The sequence below is a fragment of the Myotis daubentonii genome, chromosome 7 (assembly GCF_963259705.1).
Source record: "Myotis daubentonii chromosome 7, mMyoDau2.1, whole genome shotgun sequence".
In the NCBI taxonomy this organism is placed as follows: domain Eukaryota; kingdom Metazoa; phylum Chordata; class Mammalia; order Chiroptera; family Vespertilionidae; genus Myotis; species Myotis daubentonii.
Window position 1 is genome coordinate 36,839,009 of NC_081846.1, and position 24,627 is coordinate 36,863,635.

General features: G+C 61.3%; 1 protein-coding gene across 32 annotated transcripts in view; it reads right to left on the reverse strand.

Annotated features, from left to right (window-relative positions):
• KIF1A (kinesin family member 1A) overlaps positions 1–24,627 on the reverse strand; it is a 72,229-nt gene that overhangs the window by 15,067 nt on the left and 32,535 nt on the right. For 11 of the 32 annotated variants that reach the window (XM_059703817.1, XM_059703816.1, XM_059703815.1 and 8 more), the window contains 22 exons: positions 24,090–24,169; positions 23,726–23,801; positions 21,580–21,659; positions 20,947–21,053; positions 20,018–20,101; positions 19,415–19,595; positions 19,163–19,235; positions 18,856–18,949; positions 17,764–17,912; positions 17,248–17,426; positions 15,379–15,516; positions 9,749–9,867; positions 8,118–8,203; positions 7,423–7,561; positions 7,040–7,211; positions 6,842–6,932; positions 5,332–5,450; positions 5,124–5,179; positions 4,203–4,311; positions 3,917–3,983; positions 3,732–3,816; positions 1,933–2,038 (listed from right to left, as the gene is read on the reverse strand). In XM_059703817.1, coding sequence (XP_059559800.1) covers positions 1,933–2,038; positions 3,732–3,816; positions 3,917–3,983; positions 4,203–4,311; positions 5,124–5,179; positions 5,332–5,450; positions 6,842–6,932; positions 7,040–7,211; positions 7,423–7,561; positions 8,118–8,203; positions 9,749–9,867; positions 15,379–15,516; positions 17,248–17,426; positions 17,764–17,912; positions 18,856–18,949; positions 19,163–19,235; positions 19,415–19,595; positions 20,018–20,101; positions 20,947–21,053; positions 21,580–21,659; positions 23,726–23,801; positions 24,090–24,169 — 2,390 coding nt within the window. Of the gene's footprint in view, positions 1–1,400; positions 1,527–1,932; positions 2,039–3,731; positions 3,817–3,916; positions 3,984–4,202; positions 4,312–5,123; positions 5,180–5,331; positions 5,451–6,841; positions 6,933–7,039; positions 7,215–7,422; positions 7,562–8,117; positions 8,204–9,748; positions 9,868–14,350; positions 14,618–15,378; positions 15,517–17,247; positions 17,427–17,763; positions 17,913–18,855; positions 18,950–19,162; positions 19,236–19,414; positions 19,596–20,017; positions 20,102–20,946; positions 21,054–21,579; positions 21,660–23,725; positions 23,802–24,089; positions 24,170–24,627 lie in introns of all 32 variants that reach the window. The other 21 variants (XM_059703791.1, XM_059703790.1, XM_059703789.1 and 18 more) reach the window with 7 other exon arrangements.

The window sequence follows — 24,627 nt, forward strand, 5'->3', positions numbered from 1 at the left end:
GGGAGAAGGCCCTAGGGAGGGGCCCGCTGGCCTGGCCGGCCAAGCATTAGCATGGTGCCTGCCTGGGGCCACCGCTGAGGAGGGTCCCCAAGGCTTTTCCAGGACAGGGCGGGAGGGGGGCCAGGCGGGCCAAAGCCAAGCATGGGGCCAGAGCAGCGATGGTCTACACCGCCTTCCTGTCCTGGGACCAGGGCCCTGACCCCAGGCACGGGGCTGATGGACCCCAGAGCTGCCTGGGGCTGCCTCACTCCCACAGCCTCCAGGTGCAGGACCAGAGCCCATCAGCAATGGGACTGGGGCCTCCAGGGACAGGAAGGACCTTTTAGCCAAAGCCCTGCTGGCTCGAGGTCCAGCAGCCTCCTAGGCTACCCTGGGACTTAGCCCAGGGCTGAGGCTCCCCGAGGTGCCCCCAGCAGCAAGAAGACCCATCAACACAGCCCTCAGTGCGGGCTGGGAGGCCTGGGAGGCACCCCCTCCACCCCTTTCCTTTGCCCCCCACTCCCTTCCTGCCCCAAGCATCTAGGAATTGGCAGAGGTCGGGGGAAGGCTGAGGTCCAAGGCATCACTCAGCATGACACACAGACCTCTTCCAGGGGCACATGCCCTCCCGTGGGGGTCCCGGTTCCCATGGCCCAGACACAGCGGCCCACATTAGTGCAGGCGGCCCCCGTGTGGGTGGGCGCCCAGCCTTCACCACCAGGTCCCGGGGTGCATTTGCACAGTGACAGGCCCACCCCACCCCCTGTCCGCCTCACCGTCCCAGGTGCAGCCCCAGCCTGCCTGTCATGGTGTGACCTCCACATGAGAACACCCCCCCCCCAGCCCCTCCCTCCTCTGGATATGAGTGCAAGGTGAGTTTCTTCTAAAAGGTTCCAGGGCAGGGCTGGAACTAGAGCCTCATCTGCCCCTGCTGGGGTCCCCGTTCCCCAATCCCCAAGTTGCTCATCTGAGGGATGGTCCCTCACAGCCCCCCCTCTCAGGGTGTCTGAGCCCGAGAGTCAGAGTGGCATGCAACTCCCCAGGACCCTCTGTCCGTATAGACATGGGCGCTTCCACAATGTGGGCACTACCTCCCTCTGCGAGCACATGCAACCTTCACAGCCTCAAGGGCCCATGGAGACACCCACAGGTTGAGCTCAGAGAGTCAGGCAGGAGGAGAGCTTGGGAGCAGCCGGTGTGGGACTGGAGCACCTGCTCACCTCCCCACCGCCCTGGACAGCAGCCCCTCAGACCCAGCCAGTGACTCCAGGACGCTCTCCGCAATGTCAGTCGTGAACCCCCAGCCCCAGCTGGCTCCAGCGTCTCCCGTCACATCCCTCCCACCCCGGCTGGTTTGTCCCACACCCAGTCCACTGTGCCAAATGCCAGGACAGCCTAAGCTGTGAGATCTTGACCATCACCTGGGAGCCTTGACAGGAATGGCCCAGTGACAAGGAGTGACCGGTGGGCACACCTTCACCCAGGATGCTGGGCCGCCAACCCAGTGCGCCCCTGAACCGCCTCCAGGACCCCTGGTCGGTGTTCCCCTGCCAGAGGTCACACAGCTGCTCAGCAGCAAGGTCGGGGAAATATGATTCTTGTCCTCCCACCACCCATGGTACCCACCCACCCACCCACCCACCCAACTCCCCAGACAGGACCCAGCTCATTCCCACAACTGCCCCACAGTCCCTGCCAGGCGATCGGATGAACAAAGACGCTCACACATGCACCACGGGACTTTGAGGCCACAAGCCTCCCTCCCTGCTCCTATTCCCTCAGGCAGGAGGCCTAAAAGCTTCGGGGCCAGACACCCCAGCCCATGTGGGTGGACCCAACACGTCCAGGCCAGCCAAGGGTACCGCAGGCTGGCACGCCAACCCCTGGGGCCCGAGCCAGACGGACTCATCTCCAGGGACTCAGGAGCAGAGCCTGCCGCCCAAGGGGACTCACCGGTCATCCTGGGCCGGGTGGATGTACCCAGACGAGAGAATGTTGAGAGATAAGATGTTGGGGTCAATCAGGGACTCGTCTGTTTCTGGGGTGTTTCGGATGCGACCTACGGAAAAGGTGACAGGTCCGTGTCACTTCCAGGCGGGCAGGGGGCGGGGCACTAGGTAACTGCTCACATCTCTGCCTGGGCTGGAGTTTCTGCACTGAGGCCTACAGGGAACTGGCTCCCGGTGTGGCCAACAGGGCATCTGTCGAAGGGTAACCCCATGGTGGACAGGGAAACCCATGCAGGGTCTGCAGCCGGCCCGCTGCTATAGGTCAGTGCACGGTTCTACCATCTTTCCTCCCGCAGTCTAAGTTCTGCGCTTCTTCCTCCCCCTGCTCTCTCCTAACAGAGTCCAATCGCTCAGGCCAAAATGCTCAGGCTTCCTACCTGTTGGAAAGGAAACCTTAGCAAGATGAGGACAAAATGTTCCTTAACTATACTTGAGAGAGAGAGAGAGAGAGAGAGAGAGAGAGAGAGAGAGAGAGAGGAAACACAACCCGTGCCATCAAATGCTCCTGCAAGGGGCTTTTCCAACAGAGCCCCGCAAGCTGCCGCCTGCGCGCACTCGAGGGGCGGCTCTGTCTGTGGAAGCTGCCAGAGCCGCTGAGTCCGGAATCCTGCCTGAGGGCCTCACTGATCACTTCTTGCTCCAGCAGTGACGGTGAAACTGACCCTTCCGCTTCTTCGTGGATGGACACATCCCAGCTGCCTTGCCCTCAGAGCCCTCTGAGCCCCAGGGACACGGCCACAGACACGCCTGGGCGGGGTTTTGAGAGGAGCCATCAGCTCAGGGCAGGCGAGGGCTGGGGCCTCACGCTGACTGACACACGGGAACGGACAGTTTGTGTCCTTGAATGAAAACTGGGAAGACACATTCTTCACAGGTTGGCAGAGGAAACATCGCTAGCAGACAAAGAGTTCACAGCATGATGTCACGGAAGAAACCCGGCTAAGGTCCCGGATGAACTGAATTGTGTCCCCCCAGAATATATGCTTCAGTCCTAGCCCTGGCACTGCAGAACGTGACCTTCCTGGAAGCAAAAGGCTGTTTGGCAGCTGTAATTAATTGAGATGTGGTAACACTGGGCCCGAATGTAATCTGACTGCCCCTGTAAGAAGAGTCCACGAGAAGACGAAGGATTGGAACGAGGCGTCTACAGATCCTACAAGAGGCCAGGAGGGGAGGGAGTATGGCCACCTGCCAACCCCCCTGTCTAGGATTTATGCCTCTAGAACTGTGAAGAGGAGAAATTTCTGTTGTTTTAAGCCACCCAGTATGTGGTGCAAGCTAACATAGTGATTAAATAGATATTTGGAATCATCACCATGGCCTAGTCCAGTGATGGCAAACCTATGACACGCGTGTCAGAGGTAACACGCGAACTCATTTTTTTGGTTGATTTTTCTTTGTTAAATGGCATTTAAATATATAAAATAAATATCAAAAATATAAGTCTTTGTTTTACTATGGTTGCAAATGTCAAAAAATTTCCATATGTGACACGGCACCAGAGTTAAGTTAGGGTTTTTCAAAATGCTGACACGCCGAGCTCAAAAGGTTCACCATCACTGGCCTAGTCTCTCCTTTTCAGGCGAGGGACTGAGGCACAGAGAGGTTAAGTGACTTGGCCATTGTCACACAGCAACAGGGGCAGAGCTGTGGTTAGAATTCAGGCATCTGGGTAGGCAGGCCCATTGCCTTCCCACAAACCCAGCCCCAGCCCCCAAGGCAGACTCTACCCGCCTCACTTACCCACGACAAGCTCTCGCACTTCCTTCCAGCGGATATGGCTGCCCGTCTCGTGCAGCAGTGTCACGGTTATCCGTCTCTGGATGCCCTGTCAGGCACCAGGAGAGAGGACACGGTCAGGGAGCCTGGGGGCCGTGTGGGGCCGGGGAGGGGACATGAGGTGGGCTGGGGCAGGGAGGGCCTGGCACCTGGTGGAGCAGGAAGGTCCCCATGCACGGCATGCCGCCACGGTGGTCCACCACTGCAGGGATGTAACTGAAGAGAGAAAGACGTGAGAGGCGTCTGCCCTCCCCGCAGGCCCAAGCACGGTCGCGGCCCCAGGAGCGGAAGGAGGGAGAACAGGTGAGATGGGAGGCTGGCCATGGAGACCAGAGTCAGCGGGGCAAGGAACCCATCATGTGCCACCTCCTCCCCCACCATGGCCCTCGGGAACCCCAGCCCCCCAGCGCGGGCACACTAAGCGTGGGGACGCACTCGCCATCGGCCTCCAGCTCACAGATCTCAAAGTGAACCAACAGGTCGTATTTGCAGTGGCGTGGCCCAGGGCAGGACCGTGTCAGCGTGCTGAGCTTGGTGGCGGGCACTGGGGGTGACAGGAGAGAAGCATGTGCTGATGAGAGACGGGACCCACCACGCACTGAGGGCTCGCTCAAGGAGGGTGCCGAGGTGGAGGACGCGTCAAGGCAGCAAGCTCATCTCACTCCGAGGAAAGCCACCAGCGGCTCCCCGCCCCATGTCCCAGGATGTGCCCACTCAGGCCTCAGCAGCCACTTACCAGCTCAAGATCAGATGTGACCACGTGCTCCTCCATGCCCAGGGGAGGAGCACGTGTCTACACACCCCAGCCCTCGAAGAGAGGGTGGTGGCTTGAGATGCCACAGGACCAGCAGACAACAGGAGCCACACTTGCTCAGAGGCCCACAACCCGCCTGGGATCCCTGCTAGACCACACTTTGGCCACAGCCTGCGGCACCTGTCCCAGCACCTCTACCCAGCACAGGCAAGGCCTGCCCCTCAGGTCCCACTGGCCCTCTACTCGTGACCAATTCCTGACAAACAGGCTCAGATGGTCCCAGCCCCTCAATGCCTTCCTCTTTGGGCTCCCACGCCTCTGTCGTCTGCTCCAGGAACCCGTGAGGCACCAGGCAGGCACCACCAGACCGCCACCCAGCTGCTCCGTGCCTGATGAGGGGCCGAAGACACCCGAGGTGTTTTCTCTGCCGTCACCCTGTGCCCAGAATGGAGCCCCTCACTTCATGGGGACCCCGTGAGGCCTAGTAGGTGCCTGGGGACCCCGAGCCTGGGAGTGATGACCCAGCATGAGGACTGTGCTCAGCTGCAAGGTCCCAACCACATTGGCACCCACAGGGGCAGACTCCCAACAGCTCGGCCTACCTGGCTTGGACAGCGGCATGACCCGTGGGAAATGGCGGCGTGAGGGTCTCAGGGGGCTGTGGAGAAAGAAGCATCCACGTGAGGCAACCCAGTGGGCTGGCATCTGCAGGGGCCTGAGCTGGAGCAGGGAGCCCTGCCTGCCTTCCTCCCTCCCACGGCCCCCAGACCCGCCGGAGGCCCCACGGGACCATGAGAACTGGGCCAGGACCTGAGCACGTCCTTGCAGAGGGGCGGGAATGGGTGCTGCTGGTAGTGGCCGAAGACCTCGAACACGATGGGCTGGCTCTTGATGTATTCGATGAAGGACTTGGTCACCTCCACGGCAATCTGGTGGCAAGGTGGGCAGGGGATCAGAGGGGAGCACGGGGCCTCCATGGAGAACTGAGCACTCCAGGCCCAGATGGAAGGCCCCATGGGCCTGAGTTCCGCTCATGACAGGGACAACATTCCTAGCCAAGGTCCTTCCAGCCCTGCCTCTCCTCTGTCACCACCCAAAGGACAGACCACCAGATGGGTGGCTTTGGTCTCTCTTCCCAGTATAGATGGGGCTGGGCCAGAGGGCTCGGCTACCCTTTCAGACCACAGAGCTCGAAATGGTGACCAAGGCCAGGGTGCCTCTGGGGTCTGGTCTGACCCTTCTGGGGCCCTAGCCCACTCACCAAGAGTTACGGGTTGAACTGTGTCTCCCTGGATTCCCCACCCCCAGTTCATAAGTTGCAGCCCTAACCCCCAGCACTTGTATTTAGAGGCAAGGTCTTTATTGAGGCCAGCAAGTTAGATGAGGGCATTAGTGTGGCCCTAACCCAATATGACCATGTGCTTACAAAGGGGGAAATCAGAACAGAGGCAGGTACAGAGGGAAGACCCTATGAGGCCTCAGGGAGAAGACGGGAGTGTACGTGCTCCAGGACAGACTGGGACAGGTGCTCCCCTCGGGCCCAGAACAACCCTGCTCACACCTTGACCTCAGGCACCTCTCCTCCAGACCTGGGAGGCGATAACGTTTAGGGCAGCCCAGGAAACGAGCCAGCCAGTGTGCACACTTCAGACCTGCCTTGTTTCCCAGCTGGGAAACCGTGGTCCACTGCCTGTCACCCGAGGGCCAGGACGGCCAGTCTGCAGGGCCACCTGACCACGGCCTCTGTGACTGCGCAGGCCTCATGCCAACAGACTACGTAGCTCAGAGTCAAACTTCCCAGCCTGGCCCTGCAGTCCTCATCACCTGGCAGCTTTCATTATGGCCACACGGAGCACCCCCCACACACTGCCTGGTTACCCCTGCTCCCCAACTCCGAAAGCCCCCTGCTCTCCTGACAGCCTGGCTTGGATGCTCCTCTGCCTGGAGCTCTCCTGACCTCCCAGAGCCTTGCCTCCACCCCTTCCCATACCACACAGGCTGCCTGGCTAGGCGCCCCAGCCTCAGCACAGACCCTGGCCACCCCAGAAACTTGTTCCCTTCAGGGAGCTCTCTGGACTCTTACTGCCCCCACCCCCAGTCTTAAACCCACCGAAGGCCCAGTGCCCAGCAACAGCCCACACGCCTGCCTGGTGCCAGAGGCCCTGTGTCCTCCTGCCTGACCGCGTCCAGCACATGCTGGTGACCAGAAGAGGGAGGAGGAACCATGGTGAGACTAGGTGAAGCTGTTTCAGGGGGGCCACCCACAGCCAGACCCTGGGAGGGCCACCCAGTGGCAGGGAGGAGGGCTCTGAGGACCTACATTCTGGACGTGGTAGAAGCCAAGCGGGGGGCCCCTCCCCATGTTCTTCAGGGGCTCCGTGGAGAAGGCCTCATCATGGCGGTGGATGAAGCTGCAGAGCGGGAGGAGACACTTGGCTGGGGTCTCTGGGACACCATCCATGCATTGCTTAGAGCCTACCCACCCGCCCGTTGGCCTGCCCAGTGGGGCTGAGCTCACTTGAACTGGCAGAAGATGTCAGCGTACTCCGCAGAGATGCTGGACGCCTGCAGGACGGTCACGCGGAAGGTGAAGGTGCTGCCCAGGCGCAGGTGGTCCAGGGCGGCATCCAGGGGCCCGTCCAGGGTGGCCTTCTCAGGGCTGTCTAGGAGGAGGCTTTCCGGAGGCACCGCTGCTAGGAGCCAAGGGCACAGCCATGTGACGGGGGCGCTGGAGTTGAGGTCAGGCTTGGGGCCTGCACAGCCTCCCGCAGGGACTGGGCACGGGGAGGGGGCCTGGTCCTAATCACCCTAGGCCGGCCTGGAAGTGGAGGGACCTCCAGACTACAGTGGGGCAGGGCCATGTCCAAGAGCCCCAAGCCCCGGGCAGCCACAGTGACCTACCTGAGCAGGTGTTGTTGTTGACCTCGTCGGCGGAGGGCCCTGCGTCTGCTCCCTGGCCCTGGCCTTCCACAATGCGCAGCTCTTCTTGGGAGGTCCCGGAACGAGACATCCCCACCACAGGGCAGGACTCAGACTGGAACTATGAGGGGTGGGGAACCAGAGTCAGAGAGAGGGGGCTGGGTGGAGTCCCCACAGCCAGTCAAGAGGCCAGGAGAGGGGCCTGTGCTATCCAGAGTCAGGTGACAACTTCATGGATCGTTGTTCCAGACCTGCCCGAGGGTGGGTGGGTACCTATCTCCGTAGGCCTCAGTTTCCCAGGCTGTCATGGCCTAGGCTGATTCCATGAGTGCAAAAGGTCCTCAGTTCTGCCCCATCCAGGACCCTCCCGCAGCCCCTCCCCACATGGGCAGGATGCAGGTAACCTTTCTGCTTGGCTGTCAGGGTCCCGGCCAGGTTCCCTGTGCCAGGTGCCCACTCAGCCTCCTCTGCCCTGTGCTCTCCATCTGTTTGCCCTTTGACCCTCCTGTGCATCACCAACATTGGTGAGCCCCTCAGAGAGGGACTGGAGGGCAGAAGGGCAGGCACACTGCCCTGAGCTCGAGGTGGTGGGCACTGAGGTTCAGGACAGGGTGGCAGGCGTCCGGTGGAGGTGGGACAGGAAAGAGCCTGAGGGAGAGGAGCTGCTTGCCAGGTACCTTTTCGAAATGCTGGTCATCAAAGGAGATTTTGGCTGTTCCTGACTGGCGGACACCCGAGCCATAATCAGGAGCCTCTTCATCGGCTAGAAGAGGAACCAAGCAGATGGTCAGGGCTCTGCTTGCCCCCAGGTGGTGTGGCAGAGCCAGGCTGAGCGGTCAGGTAGGGGGAAGGCACAGAAACCACCCCATCCCCAACACTGCCGACTGCGACTGCAGGATGCCCAAGGCACCACCCTGGGCATGGCAACCACCAGCCTGTGCTGCCCGGGGGCCCAGAAGTGGCCACAGCCTCAACACAGCCTGCCTTGATAGGGGCCACAACCCCACATTGTAAAAACCAAGCTTACGACCCCGCCCCTCTCCCTGAGTCCTGATCCCCAGCTGGCCTCCTCCAGACTCAGATGCTATAGCAGAACCAGAGTCCTCCTGGCTCCTCCCTCCACCCCACAGGGCAGAGCCCACCTACCAGGTCTCCTGGTTTCACCGTGGAACCCCACCTGTCCCTCTGCCACCACCACTACGATCACCTGCCTGGGCACTCAGCGCCCCACACCCTTCCTTCAGAGTAATCAGTGGTCTCCCCTGTGCTTGGGACAAAATCCAAACCCTTTTCCTATTGCCTAAAGGCCCCTGAACCCCAACTGCAGCCACTCTGGTTAGATGTCACCCCAGGAGGCCTTGCAAATTGGGAAGTCTGCCCCTCTGTTCAGGGGCCTGCGAGGGTACAAACACCCTGAGCCCTCCAGCCCGGCTGTCCTATAGTCCTGTCCCACCATTGCCCGGGGCCAGCCCAGGCTGTGCACAGCAGGCTCAGCGCTCAGGGTGAGAGATCAGGGAGCTGAGCTCTGCCACTTGGGGGTGGGGGCAGGAGTGACTTCTGTGACCATGAGGCTGGTTTTTTGGTGTGTTTTTTTAAGTTCCTTTTCCTCCACCATATCCACTAGACAGAGAATGTCAGGTGTGGTCCAAATAGAGGCAGTGTCACCCTATAAAGCAACCTGCTCAGGGGGACCCCACCGAACTGGGACAGAGCTGGTCAGGAAGGATGAGGAAGAGCCACCAACTGCTCCCAGCATCCCTGTCCTCTGTCCCTCTACAGTGCCGCCCCCGCTCCCACCCAGGCTTCCTTCTTGGCAGGGTCCCCAGGGGCTCACAGCACAGAGACACGCTGGGAGGGGTTGTGGGGTCCGAAAAGGGGTGCACTGGACCAAGGGAGGCTCTGAGGGCCACTGTGGGCGGGGTTTGGGCAGCCAGTCCTGGGGCTGAGAGATGGCAAGTGGTGAGCTAGGAGAGCTTGTGTGTCCACCTGGTGCTGCCTGGTGGGAGGGAGGTCCGCTGAGCCAGGGGGAGCTCAGACAGCCCTGGGCTCAGCCTGCACAGCCCCAAAGGGCCCCGGTCACTCTGGGAGAGTCTGGGAGGCCAGAGCCAGGAGCTGAGCATGGGGGCTTCTCCTGGGGCCCCACTTGAAGATCAGAAGCTAACTGCCAGCTGGGGGTGGGGAGGAGACAATGCAGGCAGGGGGCCTGGTGAGGCTGGCTGCACACCAACCTCTGTGATGCCCGCAGAGGCCTCCCCGCCTGAGGCCTCTACCCGTGAAGGAGAGAGCCAGGCCCGCAGTCCTCACACACCTGAGATGGCCTGCACGGCCACACGGAGAAAGCCCTTCACCTCGCCCTTCTCGCTGACGATGGCCACTCGGTGCACCAGGGGCACGGGGTACAGCAGGTTGCTCAGGTACACGAAGGCCCTGGGGGAAGAGAGGCTTCTGTCAGGACCAGCTTGGTGTGCGCTGCCAGTGGCAGTGGCGACAGTGCGGCCAAGCTCACGACACAACACTGCAAAGCGAGCGGAGCGCAGGGAGGCCGGGCAGCGGGCGGCGGGCGGGCACGGGGACAGACAGAGGCTGAGGTGCTCAGAGGACACAGGAGGAGGCGGAGGTCGTGCGCTGGGGCAGAGGCAGTGGCCAGTGGGCTGGCACAGGGCACAGCTGGGGCCATACCTGCTAACTGACGAGAAAACAGCTGAGGAGGGGTTCAGCCTGCTTCAAGGAGGAGGACCTGGGACCTGGCCACACTGAGCTACGACGCTGGCACTGGTGCCCTGACAGTCCCCAACACCCACCCACTTCCCAGTGGTCCGATGCTTGGGGGCCCAGGTGCTGGAATAGGGCTCACAATTCCTCTGAGCTTCTAGGGACACAGTGGTGGGGGCTCCGTGGTGTCAGCCAAGACGGGGCACCAGCCCCAGCCCAGAGAGGGTTGGCTGAACGGACACCCGCAGACCCCACAGAGCTGCGTGCCATGGCCCTGCCAGCAACCCACAGAGCGCCCAGAGTTCTCCCTTGCCCTGGCAGTGCCCAGCTGGTGCCAGGACAGGCCAGACAGAGCCTGCATCACCCAGCAGCTACCACAGTCCCTGAGTCTGTCCATGTGCAAGGGTCACACGGGCAGCCAGGAAGACAGACAGGACCCTGGGGGCTGGGCAGGCTGATGTGGAACAAATCTCCCCCACTGTTCAGGGGCATCCACCCATATGAGCCCCTGGGGGCAGCCCCTCTCTGTACACTCCAGCAGAACCTGCCTCCGCCTGCCCTCCCCTCCAGCAGGATCCACAGGTAGTTCCTGCTCCAGCCCAGAGATGCAAACATCATTACTCTGAGCTCCTGGGGGCTGGGGGTGGAGGTGCAGGATTTGGACATAGGAGGGAGGGAGGTGTTGGGGAGGAGGTGCACAGGTGGGGTGAGGGAGGCCCAGGGTCCCAGCGTGGAAGATGGACAGACAAAGGCTAGAGCAGCAGCAGGGTGCGGAGGTCGGGGGAGATGGGTGAAGGAAGATCAGGGCCTGCTAGCCAGGTGGGCGCTGGCACCCAGGTGCATGGCCGAGAGCAGTACAGGGCAGAGTGGGGAGAAGCTGGGAGGGGAGAAGAGCGGTGTCACCGTCACCCTTTCACTCGGCTTGCTTGGAGGTCAGACACCATCCACAGCCACTGGCCTTGCCCCACGCTCTGAGGTCCAGGACATCCCTCTCTGGACCTGCTGTGACCGCAGCGCATGCCTGGTAACTCTGACTCCAGCCCTGCAGCCCCCTCAGGCAGGGCTCCTAATCTCGACCTCCACGGCCTTGCTGGTCCTCCTCCAGGAGGTCAAAAACCTGAAACCATCTTATCTTATCTTTCAAACCCATCAGTTCTACCTCAGAAGTCTCTCCGGAGTCCTCTGGCGGGTCCATTACCACCGGCCACCCTCCCGCTTCCCCCGTGGCCTCCACAGCATCCCAGGAGTCGTGGGATGCAGATTAGACGCCACCTCGATGACACACAATCTCCTTGCTTCACCTGCAGCCCTGCTGCCCAGCCCCTATTCCAGCCACATGGGCCCTAAGTCCATCCCTGGCCCTGGTTACAAGATGAAACTGAGGCCCAAATACTGGTAGCCCCTTGCCATAGTCACACAGGGCACCTAGCAGGCAGGGACTGAAGGGGGCAGGCTGATGGGCTGCTCCCGGCAGCTGCCTCGAAGTGGGGACAGTGGTGGCCTTCCCACCCCGGCACCTGACTGGCCAAGGGTCTTTGCTTGAAATCGGGGGTACTGAAGGGAGCATACCTCCTCTATGGGTTAAGTAAGGGCACGAGGGCCCTGCAGAAAAGAGAGGTTAAGGGCTGCCAGGGCCTCCCAGCCAGCAGGGAGAGCTGGGATGAGGGCCACCTCAAAGCCCCCTGCCGGCCCCAGTCCAGTGAGCCCTTGTGTCCCCAATACTCTGATCAGCCCCTTGGGGGCCTGAGCTCAGCAGGGGCCGGCACTGGGACATCTGCTTTTCCCACACCTGGGTGGTAGGTGCTCTTCACACTTCAGCACTGAAACGGGTTGGACTGAGCAGTGGCACGCCTCAGCAGCTGGCCTCATCTTTCTTTCTGAGGGGTGCACAAAATACGGCTGGGACCACAGATCTGGCTGCTGCTCTGGCTCCAGATCAGAGCAGGTGAAGGAAGCCTCCCTGGCTCCTTCCTCCTAATCCGGGTCCACCTGGCCACGGTGATGGACACATTCAGCCAGAAGGAACCTCTGGGGCCTGGGAGCCACGGCACCAGCCTCAAGGGACTGCACGCTAGGGCTCAGAGACCCCACACCCCGTACAGAGCCACCTCACAACAGCACTAGACATGAGGGGGTGGGGCCATGGGGCAGAAACAACCTGGCATTAGCATGGGCCACCGTGGGGACACCCTGCCCACACACACGGAGTGGCTCTCAGTCTCACTGGCAAAGATCTGGGTTGAGCAGCCCGGTACCCAGAGTACACCTGGCTGATGGTTTGGCCTTGCCAGCCCAGGTGGCAGAGTGCATGGAGCAGCTCAGCGTTTTCCCACCCAGAGTCCCGGACACTTCCCTTGGGCAATCACCTCTGTTCCCTCACCCAGTCCCTCTTTTCCTAGGACCCCTCCTCCCCAATTCCTGAGAGTAGTGGTCTGGGCAGAAAGGATTATAGGGGGAAACACTCCCTCTGCTTGGTCAGCCATCCCCCTATTCACCCAGCACCCCAGACTGCCAACGGGAGATGCCCCCGGGGGGGCGGACCCTGAGCGTGGGTAAGGAGGCTGGGTCAGGACGAGGGAGGCCCAGGCTGGAGGTGAGCACACCTTGAAGCAGGCTGAAACCCGCCCAGAGAGAGGAGGTGGCAGAGACGCAGAGCTAGAGCTGTGTGGCGGGAGGGAGGAGGCAGCGCTGACCACGAGATTGGTGAGGTGCAAAGATGCATGCTGGGCCAGGAAAGCCTTTCTGAAGGGAGATGAGAGTGAGTGCCCCAGTTCTGCTTAAGCTTTGGAGAGAGCCGGCAGCTACCAGAGGATCAGAGGAAACCACAGCCGGGTCCTTCCCAGGGCCCGGCCCACATAGCTGCTGAGCGGGGGGGGAAAAGCCAATTCTTGCCAAACAAAAAGATCAGGATGGTTCCAAAAGAAGCCCTCCTTGGACCGCCCACAGGCAGGGCCGGCCTCTCAGGGGCGGCTTTGCTTTGGTTTGGTTGTTTCCTGACATCTCAGACCCACACGGGGAAGTGCCGGAAGGACCCAGCTCTTTCTGGCTGAGACTGCAAGAACCCACCCCCGTTTCTCCCCGAGTCCTCGCTCCCCTGTGTCCTGTCCCATGCCTACCTGTCACCTGAGTGCCTCCTGGGCCCAGCAGGCCAGAGGGCCTCGCCCTAGTGGCTGGGCTTTCTGAGGCTCCACTCCCTCTCGGGCTCTGCAGACCGAAGCCCAGGCATCTCAGAGGGAGAGAGCCACTTGCTTTTATCCAGTAGGCCAGCATGTCACTCAAGGGACCCTAATTAGAATAAATCCAGGATGTGTGCCCATGGCAACCTGCTTCGTTCCAAGAGGACCCGGTGAACCCCACTCTCTGAGGCCGCTGCAGCCCACAGCTGTCAGTACTGGCGCTCAAGGCCAAGGCTTCTGAAACCTCCACTGGACTAGCTCAAGTTTCAGAAGCGGCTGCTGCGAAAACCACCTCACACCTTTTCTACTGTAAATATGTAAATTCAGCTGCTTCAGGAGCTGCTTCTCCTTCTCCCACAGGAGGCTTCTAGGTCTTTCTTTCGCCAGTCAGGCTTCCATTCCATGATGATAAACAAGCGTGACTGACAGCTGTATCTGCCTGACCTCGGCCTCTTATCCACCCAGGACACAGCACTGGGCTCCTTTCTGCAAAGGGCACTTCCTGTGCGGGTGCAGGGCCGTGTGTCTCTGGCCATGAAGGCCTGGGAGGTCAGAGGACAAACAGTCCTCACCTTTAGACAGAGACAGGCTCAGAGAGAGGCCAGGTCTGCAGGGCCCCTGCTTCTGAGGGAGGTCCTTCCACTGCCCGAGCGCAGCCCTCCTCCCTGCCCTGCCCTGCTCCTTTCCCTAGAGGCCCCGTCTCTTCAGGGACCACGGGGCCTCGAGGGCGGCATGCCCCTGCTTTCCAAATGTCCCCAGTGGGAGTCCTGCTCAAGGATTTTTCCCAGGGTCCAGCGGCCACCTCCCGGGTTCTAGGCCCTCTCTGAAGTGTGTTCCCCTGCACAGAGCTGGCGGCCATGCTTCAGGAATGCAGGCGCCCTGGAGCTCCTCGGGCCCCCTCCTGCGAGGCCAGCCCCTTGGCCCGTGGTCACGCCCTGAGGGCGGTCAAATTGTGCCCACAGCAGTGCTCCTGTGCAAAAGAGCTGGTTCCTTCCCAGCATGCTGTCCTTGACCTCACCAACCTTCCTACTAAACTGAACAGGGGGGGCCGGTCGTAAAACGGGTCCCGGCCGTGGCACAGCGCGTGCTCCAGAAAGACGTCGTCCTCCAGGTCCTCCTCCTCCTCCTCCTCCTCCTCCTCCTCCTCCTCCCCCAGGCTCTGCTCCTCTGCAGGCTCGGTGGTGTCGGAGTCGGGGCTCGAGGAGGTGGGGGAGGGGGTGAGAGCAGCCATGCGCGCGCTCATGCACGTGTTGAGAAGAGGGTAGCTGCTGCAGCCAGAGATGACTGAACTGAGGTTAGTAGGACAAGACAGAGAGAAGTTAACACCAGCCTAGTGCAGGGCACACAGGGGCAGGGGCTTCCAGTTACACCCAAACCAAACACACAGACCACCAAGAACTGCCTTCAAAGGCGAGGACCGAAAGGGCACCCCGTCCCAGGCTCAGAAGGAAACTGCATGTGTGGTCAGTGGACGGTTCCGGAGGGTCCTGGAAGCACCAGCGGAGTGATCCTGCCGTGGTATGGCTGAGGTCACGTGAAGACCTCATGTGCTTGGCCATCTGGAGGCCTCTGAACACCACGTCCGTCCCGCAGGGCGAGGGGCTGGGCACAGACCAGGAGACCAGGGCCAGGAGGCCTGGGAATGAGGCTCTGGGTGGCACGGCCCTGTGTCCCCACTCCCACCGCAGCCACCAGGTGACCTGGGGAGTCAGACTCAGCCTCACACGTTCACACATGCAGACGTGGGTGACTTGGTGGCCACGCCTCACAGTGGGTGTGGGGACAATGCTGGGAGCCCTCCATGGCCCTTAAATAACAGGGGTCAGATCAGGAAGGACCAGGGCGGATAAGTCAGGACGGGAGCAGGGCCAGTCGGGGTCCTGCCTTGGGAGGCTCCCGCCCCCCTGCCCTCTCTTCTCTTTCAATCTCAATCTCTCTTTTTCTCAATCTCTCTCTTTCACTCTCTATTTCAATCTCTATCACTCTCTTTCTTTCTCTTTCTCTCACTCTCTCTCTCGCTCTGTCTCAGCCCAGGGAGGGAGGTGCCCACCTGCCCACCAGCCGGAACCAGGGGAACCGGTCGTAGAAGGGGTCTCCGCCAGTCACCACGTTGTCACAGTCCTCGATGACGCTGGAGGGCACCTCGGCTGCCCGGTCATACATCTCCCGCATCAGGTCTAGGCGCTGCCTGCAAGGGTGCATAGGTCAGTGTGGGAGCAGTGGGGACGGGCACTGCCTTGCACACCCTCTTCCACCTCACACCCTCTTTCCACCAAGAAGGGCCCAGGAAGGGCCAGTCCATGCTCGCCTCCTCTGGGACTCAGCTCTGGCCACAGCATCCCGCTCAGGGTTGTCTGAGGCTCAAGCTGCTTTCCTGACAGCCCTCTAGGTCCTCAAAATCGGTCACTGAGCAAAGGACTTCCAGGTAAACAGACGAGGTCACCACTAACTCCTCCCAACTCTGGCCAGGTAGCAGCAAGGTGGGGAAAGCAGGCAGGATGGCTGGAAACCAGCGACAGGGAGGTAACCCTTAGCAGGGGCAGAAAAGTGGGGAGAGAACCCCGAGCGGAAGTGCCATGGGGACCTCAAGATGCTCCAGGAATAAAGGGCAAATTGGTGATAGGATACAGAAAATGATATTTAAACAAGTTGAGGAAGAAAGAAAATGCAATCTTCCCGCCAGCACTCAGGTGTAACATGAATGAATGAAGGGTGAACATTTATCCAAACATCAGCCTGCAACCCTTGGAGGTGAGGAGAGCTGTGAGTGCGAGTGTGTGTGCCTGGGCAAGGGCGGGGATCACTGTCTCTGTGTGTGTGTGTGTGTGTGTGTGTGTGTGTGTGTGTGTGTGTGTGAGCATGAGCCATACAAGAAAGGTGTGTGAGAGTCTATGAATGTGCAGTGTGTGCTATATTAATTATATTTTATTAAAGGCCTGGTGCACAAAATTCATGCACAGGTAGGGTCCCTCAGCCTGGCTGGTGATCAGGGCCTAACTGTGGGGTGACTAGCAGGGTGACTGGGGGTCCCCCGCTGGCACCCGCCTTGGCTGGCCGGGGGCCTGTGGGCTGGGGGCAGCTCCTGCGTTGAGCATCTGCCCCCTGGTGGTCAGTGTGCATCATAGCAACTGGTCATTCCACTGTTTGGTCGATTTGCATATTAGGCTTTTATTATATAGAATGATGTTTTATGATCTTTGGCGCCCTTGCTGGCTGGGGAGGATGCCCCTCCCAGGCCAGCCAATTCTCAGACAGTAAACTCTTTGGGGGTGAGTTTTACACACACACAGCCACCCCCTTAGCTGACATACACCCAGGCAGTGCCCCTGCGCTCCATCAGCCCAAGGCCAGATACCAGGCAGCTAGGGGCAGCCCTGTCCTCGCTGTCCACCCCGCCCTGCTTTGCCCATGAAAACCCCGTAGGGCCGTGGCCGAGACCTCTCCCTCGATCCTGTCTCCCTTCTGCCGTCCTGTGCTCCCCTCTGGTGTTCCTCTCATTTCTAGGGACTGTGAGTGACATTAAACTTTTCTTCAGTGGCACTGGCCTGTTGTGTCTCAGGCACCTTTATAAATTAAGGGCAGGGCACATGTCACACACAGTGAATGTGTGGGGACCAAGGAGGTGGACTGTGGCAGCCCCAGCAGCCCCCTCCCGGCCTCTCAGGCCCTGCGTGCCCATCCTGTGCCATCTCCCTGCAGCTCCCATCGCCTCCTCCACAAAGACGTACTACACATCCCACTGCATTGGTGGAGGGAGAACCAGGCCCTGTGTGAGGCTGGGTCTGTCACTGTTTGCTTCTGATTTTTAAAGAGATTAAGACAGGAGAAAGAGCTGCACGGACAGGTGTCCCACACAACTGGTGCCCACCCCCCTTTTGGTGGCTCCCATCCCCAACACTTCCACCGCCACCCGCCACACCTGAGCTTCTCCAGCGTCCAGTAGTGGGTGGCCCCGTTCTTCTGGTCCTGCACCTCCACAGCCACGATAGTGCGGGGGAAGGGTCGCGTCTCTCGGTCTTTGGCAGCCTCTGGGGGCAGCAGGTCGGGAGGCAGTGGGGAGTAGAGTGTGTCCGTGAGGAGGACAAACTGGAACTGGACCTGTGACAGGCACAAGATGACCACCCGTCAGCCCCCTGGTGGGCGGGAGCCAGGGCCCGGGAAGGGCTTCCTTCCCAATTCCTGTAATCATGCTGCATGTGGGAATCTCCCCACCCACCACCGGAGAGGGCTACACCTGCCCACCTGCCTGCCTACTGAGCCGGGAGCCACATCACCTCGGTCAGATCTCTGCCTCCCTCCCACCCTCCCGCCCCCCACCCAGGGGCCCAGGCCGGGCAGCACCACTCCTCCATGCCCAGAGCAGAGGATCCCAGTGTCAAGTCCAGCCGTAAGCAGGACAGGTGATATCCTCCTCCAAGACCACCAGTGGGCCCACCTTCTTCTTGAGCTCCACGCTGATGGCGTTGGCCTCCTTGAGGAAGATAGCATTGCCCCAGAGCTGGTCCCGCAGCGACGTGAACTGGTACCACCTCCACTTCCGGAAGGCCCACAGCGCCAGCTCACACTCCCTCTCTGTCCACGGGACTGTGGGGAGGGGCCACACGGTCATCGAGGCCATGCCACAACATCCTGCTCTGGGTCGGGGCCAGGGGCTCTGTGTCTGGGTCCCCAATCTCAGCCTAATTGTTCTGGGTGCTCGGAAAGAAGGAGACTGGCAGGAAGAGGTGATATGAGCCGTGTAATATGAAAGGAGGCTCTTCGGGCCCCAAGGAGGGCAGTGCATGAGCATCGTCCTGAGCCATCCTGAGTCGGACTGAAGCTTGGTGAGGACTGAGGGGCCAGCAGGAAAACGGCAGGCACACCGCCACGTGGGGAAGCAGTGGGACGGGGACTGCCCTGCACACTCTCTCCAGCTCACACCCTCTTTCAACCAAGAAGGGCCCAGGAAGGGCCAGTCCATGCTCCCAGGTTCAACCCCTCCTCCCAGCGACTCCTCCCACCCAGAGCCCTGCCTTTTGGATCTCAAAGGGCCCTCATTGGGTAGGTGAATCCAGACAAGGGGAAACCAAGGTCACATCCGCACAAAGGTGCTAACCCGCAGACCAGAAGCCAAGCAGGACATGAACTCCATGGCTACCCTTGGGCCCCCACAGCAGCATGAGAGCAACCGATGGGCCACCTAAGCAAATGACCCAAGGTGAGGAGCAGTGATTGTCCAAGGGGAGCTCCAGCCTCCAGGTGGTAGCACAGGTGAGTGGACACAGGACACCCTCCCCATCCTCCCCATGGTCCAGGCTGCTGCCTCCAGAACCCCATGTATTTGCACACGCGTGTGCAGCTTGTGGGGTGCTTTCCTGCTGCAGCACAATCTCCCTGAATCCTGCCTCCCAGGGACAAGGCTTATTCCCAAGGAATAGGCAGGACCCCAGGGCAAAGATGCAGACCAACTGACCCCAGGAAGTGCCCTGGGGGCTGCATGTTCTTGGAGACCCAGGCCTTGCCCACCAGCAGGTTGGGGAGCCCTCACCTTCGTCCTCTGGCTCTTCCTCCTCCTCGTTCACCTCTGGGAAGTACCTGGACTCCATCTGCTTCTGCAGGGCCTCCAGCTTGCTCTCATAGTCCTAGCACAGAAGCAGGGTCTGTGACTCCCCTGGGCCCCTGGAGCTGTGGGCCCCTCGAGCTGTGGGCCCCAGGCCTGCCCAGTGGGCCCAGACATGGACCAACACAGCGATGGCTTGGGGTGGTGGAGAGTAGGGCTGTTGGCAAAGCAGGGACCCGGCTCACCCAACCCAGGCATCATGTGGGGCCTGGGGACCAAGGAGTGCCGCTCTCACCAGCCTTTGCTGCTCCAGCAGGTAGGTGGCCTCCTCCCGCTCCCGGCGGTACTGGTCCTCAAGCTCCTGGAGCCTGCGAGAGCAGGGGTGGGTGACTGTGGGGGTGGGTGGCTCAGTGGGGGTGGGTGACTGTGGGGGTGGGTGGCTCGGTGGGGGGTGGGTGACTCAGCAGGGGTGGATGACTGGGTGGAGGGGAAGGTGGTGCTGTGGGAGCAGCATGGGCCCTGAGGGGAGGCTCCCAGCCAGCCTCACCTCTGCTCCATCTCCTGCTTCATGTCGATGCCCTGCTTCTCCAGCAGCTCGCGCTGGGCGAAGGCCCAGTCCACAGGCTCTGAGGGCGTCTCCGCGCAGGGCGTGCGCTCGCGCTCCTGCCGTGCCTGCTCAGGGTGGTTGAACCGGAATACATGGCTCTTCCCCATGATGATGCGGTTTCCTGAGGGACAGAAGCCAGGTTGAACTAGGGGGACCTGCCCCCTCGGGTGGCCTCGGGTGGTGGGGAGGAGAGGGGAAAGGGGGAGCGGTCCCTTCCTCGAATTGGGCTCCCAGCATCTCCCACCCCCGGGTCCTCAGCTCTGTGGAACTCCTCCGCTCGCCCCTGGCCCAGACTTCAATGGACCTCCTCACTTGCCCCCAATCCACCCTCTTAGCCCCTCCCCTTCTGTAGCCAGGGATGTTTGCAAAGTTCAGTCCCGGGCTTTCCCCATGTCCCATCCTTGCCATGGTGCCACCCCATGCCAGGCTCTCCTCCCAGCCTGGCGCCTCGAGCCAATGCTCTGCCTTCCCGAATGCCCACAGCCCTGGGCGCAGACAGGCCCCACCGGCGGAGGGTGGCACGGGCCTTCTGCCCAGCTGTACCTGACCGAAGGATGCTGGGCTCCGTGACTTTCTTGCCATTGACGTAGGTATCTGCCCCCTCACAGGGCTCCAGGGTCACCACGGCTACAGGACAGATCGGGGGACAGACAGAAGGACTGTCAGGAGCTGTCATCGTGGGTGCCACACCCTCCAGCTACCTGCAGGGCTCTGCTCACCTGACACCCATGTGCAGCCCCGCCACCACTCTCCTCCTTGCTAGCAGCAAAGCCTTAACTGTTAGTGGAACCTTTTTGGGCCTCAGAGAAGCTGAGGGGTCACACCTGATTAATAGGTGAGGAGAGTGGCACCCTGTTAAAGAGACAGGAGGCTGTTCTGGGCTGACCACCAACCCTGTCAGGCTCTCCAGGTGGGCAGCATGTCCCCAGGAGTCCCGGAGCCTCTCTGGCTCTGTGCCCGCCCACTCAGGGGAGGGCAGGCTTTGGGGACAGAGAATTCTGGGAGAGCCAATGTCCCCAATATTGTTTAAGGCCACCACCCTGAAGTGTCCAGTTACACAGCAGGTGTCGGCCACCGTGTGCAGCTCAGAGGTTGGCTGGACACCTGGCCTCAGCTGTAACAACACTCTGACCAGCAGGTGCTCCCCTAGACATCACACCCAAGACAGGCCATGTAGACGACGGCAGACAGGCAGGGAAATGGGCCGGTGGCCGCTCCACAGACAGCGGGGAAGTGTGGTCCAGAAATAATTCTCCACTTTCCACCTGGCTGGCTCCTCATGGCTCACTGTCCTCCTACCCAGGATCGCCCCAAAACACACCGACACAGGAGAGGCTGCCCACAGCCCCAGCCTAGTGGCCCTCCATCAGACAGGGGCTTCCCAGGACTGACCGGGGATCTTGGAGGTAATGAGCTGGCCTGGGCTGACCGGAGGCTCAGCAGCACTGGGGTGGGGTGAAGGGTAGCAATACCTTCACTGCCGCCTCTGGAGTCGCTCCGGAAGACACAGTGCTCCTCCTTGATGAAGTGCCCGCTCAGGACGATGTCCTGCCGCCTCTCCCCGTCCTCACGGCCCACTCTGTGGGGAACAGGGGGAGCACAGTCATCAATGACCAGGGCACCCAGGATGCCACCTGCTGGCTCCCTCCCCACTTCCCCTGCAGCCTCCAGGGACACCTACCTGGGCTTTAATGGGAAACACCCAAGATGCACATGAGTGGGGGCACATGGAATACCCCCAAACACAGCCAATCCTGGGAGAGCCACTCGGCCCAGAGTAGCCAGAGCATCACTTCCAAGAAACATGGATGGGCCCTCACCCCTACTGCTGCCCCACCCATGAGCCTGCTCCACCTGGTGAGCCCACCCCACCAATGAGCCACCCCACCTGTGAGCCCACCCCACCTATGTGCCACCCCACCTGTGAGCCCACCCCACCTGTGAGCCCACCCCACCTATGAGCCACCCCACCTGTGAGCCCACCCCACCTGTGAGCCACCCCACCTGTGAGCCTGCTCCACCTGGTGAGCCCACCCCACCAATGAGCCACCCCACCTGTGAGCCCACCCCACCTGTGAGCCACCCCACCTGTGAGCCTGCCCCACCTGGTGAGCCCATCCTTGATATAGTAGAGGAGGCACTCAGACATCAGCGGGTCCTCGTTCAGGTTGACAAGATGCGGCGTCTAGGGAGAGAGGAGGGTCACCTGTCTTGCAGGGAGCAGGAGCCCAGCACTGGCTGCCTACCTGACCTCTCTCCCTGGGCACCAGACCACCACCAATGCTGGGCCTGGCCTTGTGCGGGACACAGCATCCTTCCAGCTTGGCAGGAAGGACCGACACATGAAGGAACAGTTTCCCAGAGGAAGAGCCTTTGACGGGGACTCCACAGACTTGGAGGGGACAGCCAGGTAGCAGGCTGGGTAGGGGCTCAGCCTTGGCACTCAGGGGGAGCTGGGCTTCGGGAGGGACTGGGAACCCAGTTCTCAGCACTCAAGGGCCCAGGGGCGCTTGGAGTTGTGGTGGGCACCCAGGAGTGAGGGCTCCAGTGGGTACTCGAACCAAGGAGTACAACTCTGGCCAAGAAGGGCTCAGACCCGGGCAGTGGGAGCAGAGAGGTTGTGAAAGTCTCCACCCAAGTCGACAACCCCCCACCATGCCTCTCCTGGCCATGGTTGAGCAAAACACGGTCCAAAGCCAAGGTGACCATCTCCCCCCAGTGGCCCCTGTCTAAGTACTGCCCTGGACTCCCTGCTCCACTCTGTCCCCAGGGCAGCTGCTGCAGGCTCTGCCCCCTGGGGCCCGACGCCCCACCTCCATTCCTCTGATGCTCTCCCCCTGTCCCTCAGCTCAGGAACCACCACACTGTGTCCTGGGCAAGAGTCCTGCAACAGGCAGAGGCTGAGCCGGCTCCCTCAGTTTCCCACCTGACACCTTGGGGCGCGCTGTCCCCACCCAGAGCTGTGAGTCCCTCAGCACCCCACTCACGCGCCTGTGCAGGGCTGTGAAGACCTGGTCATCAGACTCCCGGACAAACCATCCCCAGCCACCCCAGCCTGGAGCAGGCGTGTGTGGAAGGGCTGTGCTTGCCGGCTGGGCTAAGTGAGGGGACCCAGAGTCCCAGGAACACTGCGGTTCTCAGGAGGAGGCGTCTGCAGTGGTCCCCAGGGTCGTCCTCCATACCCAAGGCGACCAATGAAGCAAAAGAACTGCAGGGCACCCAGCACCCTGAGGCCCCTGCACCCACAGCTCCACAAGCCAGCCTGCGGGCGCCCCACCCCTCCAGGAAGGAGCAGGGTCTGAAACAGCCCAGGAACAACACACTCCAGAAAACCAAGGCCCCTCCAGAAGGGATGTGAAGTAAGACCTCATCAAGGCCCTGCCTGCTCCCCACTCTGTCCCAGGTCCCCCCAACACCCCTTCCTCCTGCCTGTCAGCATGCACTGTCCCCCAGCCTGGACTGTGTAGGGGCAGAAGCCCAAGAAGCCTGGTCCCATTCCAGGGAGCCCACCATACCAGTGCCCTCGGCTCCTCTTCCCTTGGAGCCCCCAAAGGCTCAACGGGGGCTTCAAGGACTGGCAAACACAGAATCCATTTGCCCCAAACAAAGCTGGGGTGAAAAGCCGACCACTGGGGGCTGCACTGTGGGAGGAGGCCCGGTGCCTCCTCACCAACAAGGTGGCAGGGGCAGGGCCTGGAGAGCCACTACGTCACTGCCTCCAGGGAGTCCCCCTGGCTTGGAGCTCTGCTCCTAAAGGCTCGAAGGATCTGGCAATCTTTGGGGTGGGTGGTGGTGTCTGGGTCCTAGAATCATCAGAGACTTTTCCCCAAATGCTCCATCTGAGCATCGGAGCGGGGACTCCGTTGGAGGGCTCCCAGCTGGCAGACCCTGAGACCCTGCCTAAGACAAGGTCTGAGCTGAGAGGGAGCTGACTCCCAGCCCCGTGTCTGGCCCCTCCCTGTCGGTGGGCAGCACAGGCTCCAGGTAGGGTCCAGCCTGAGTCTGGTTCCCAGTGTCACTCTGACCTTGACGAGCACCCCAGCCCATTTCCCAAGGCTATAGGGATGCCCCGCCCTGAGGAGGGGGGCTGGGTCTCACACAGGGACAGCCTGTCTGTGGTGGGTGTGGGCCCTCAGTGCCTGGACCCCCTGCTGTACACCCACTCCTTCTAGAAGACTGAGACCCCTCGAAGGCTGCAGGGGGCCCAGGCCTGTTCAAGCCGGGCCCCACAAAACGGGGACCTGCTCCTACCTTTTTGGGAGAGAACACACCCAGAGTGCCGCCATCCTCCCTCATGGCCACGCCCATCTCGGCCAGCAGGGCTTCCCTGGAGGGAAGAATGGGGGTTAGCTCAAACCTCAAGAGGCCACAGGACCTGCCTCCCCCCAAGTGACCGGGAGCCAGTGGTGCTCCGGACACACAGTCCAAGGCAGAGCCCAGGCAGTGACCCATCTGGTCAGTGAGTTAAGGTGTCTGCTTGGAGGTACAGATCACCTGATCAGGTCCATGGGACCACAGGGACAGGACGTGGGGGTCACCAGGTGAGAGAGGATGGGTCTGCCGGAGCCCCGGCTGGAGCGCAGAGCTGTGCTGGCCCCATGTCCCCACCACCCACCTCTCCATCCGGATGGCTTCCGTCCGCCGAAGCTTTTCCTCCCAGGTCTCGTTGAGTTCGGCTATGATCTTCTCTGTCTCCTGGGGGCGACACGGAGCAGAGCGAGGTCAGGGGCCAGGCAGAGGGGAGGCGAGCAGGGCTGCAGAGCACCAAGACCCCCGTGCCCCAGTCCACGCTGGAGCTTGATTTCTGAAGGATCCAGGGCTGAGGGGTAGTGTGAGCTCAAAACTGTGTGCTTGCCTCTGGACACGCCCAGGGAACGAGTAAAAACAGTGACCCGGAGGGAGAGGCGTGGGCTGGTTCTGATGCACAGAAGCTATCAACACTTCCTGTTTGCTTCCAGCCCCACACGCTGGTGGGCCCCACACCCAGGGGGGGCCCCCAACACCCATGTGGGCCTATGCCCAGGGCCCCCACCCCTGCTGCCCCACCGCAGCCTGGAGTCTGGCCTCTGTGCTTTTGAACCCTAAACCCTTCCGTCTCCAAGGTCTGGGCTCACCCTGCACCCAGGAAAACAGGACAGAAAACCTAAAACCAG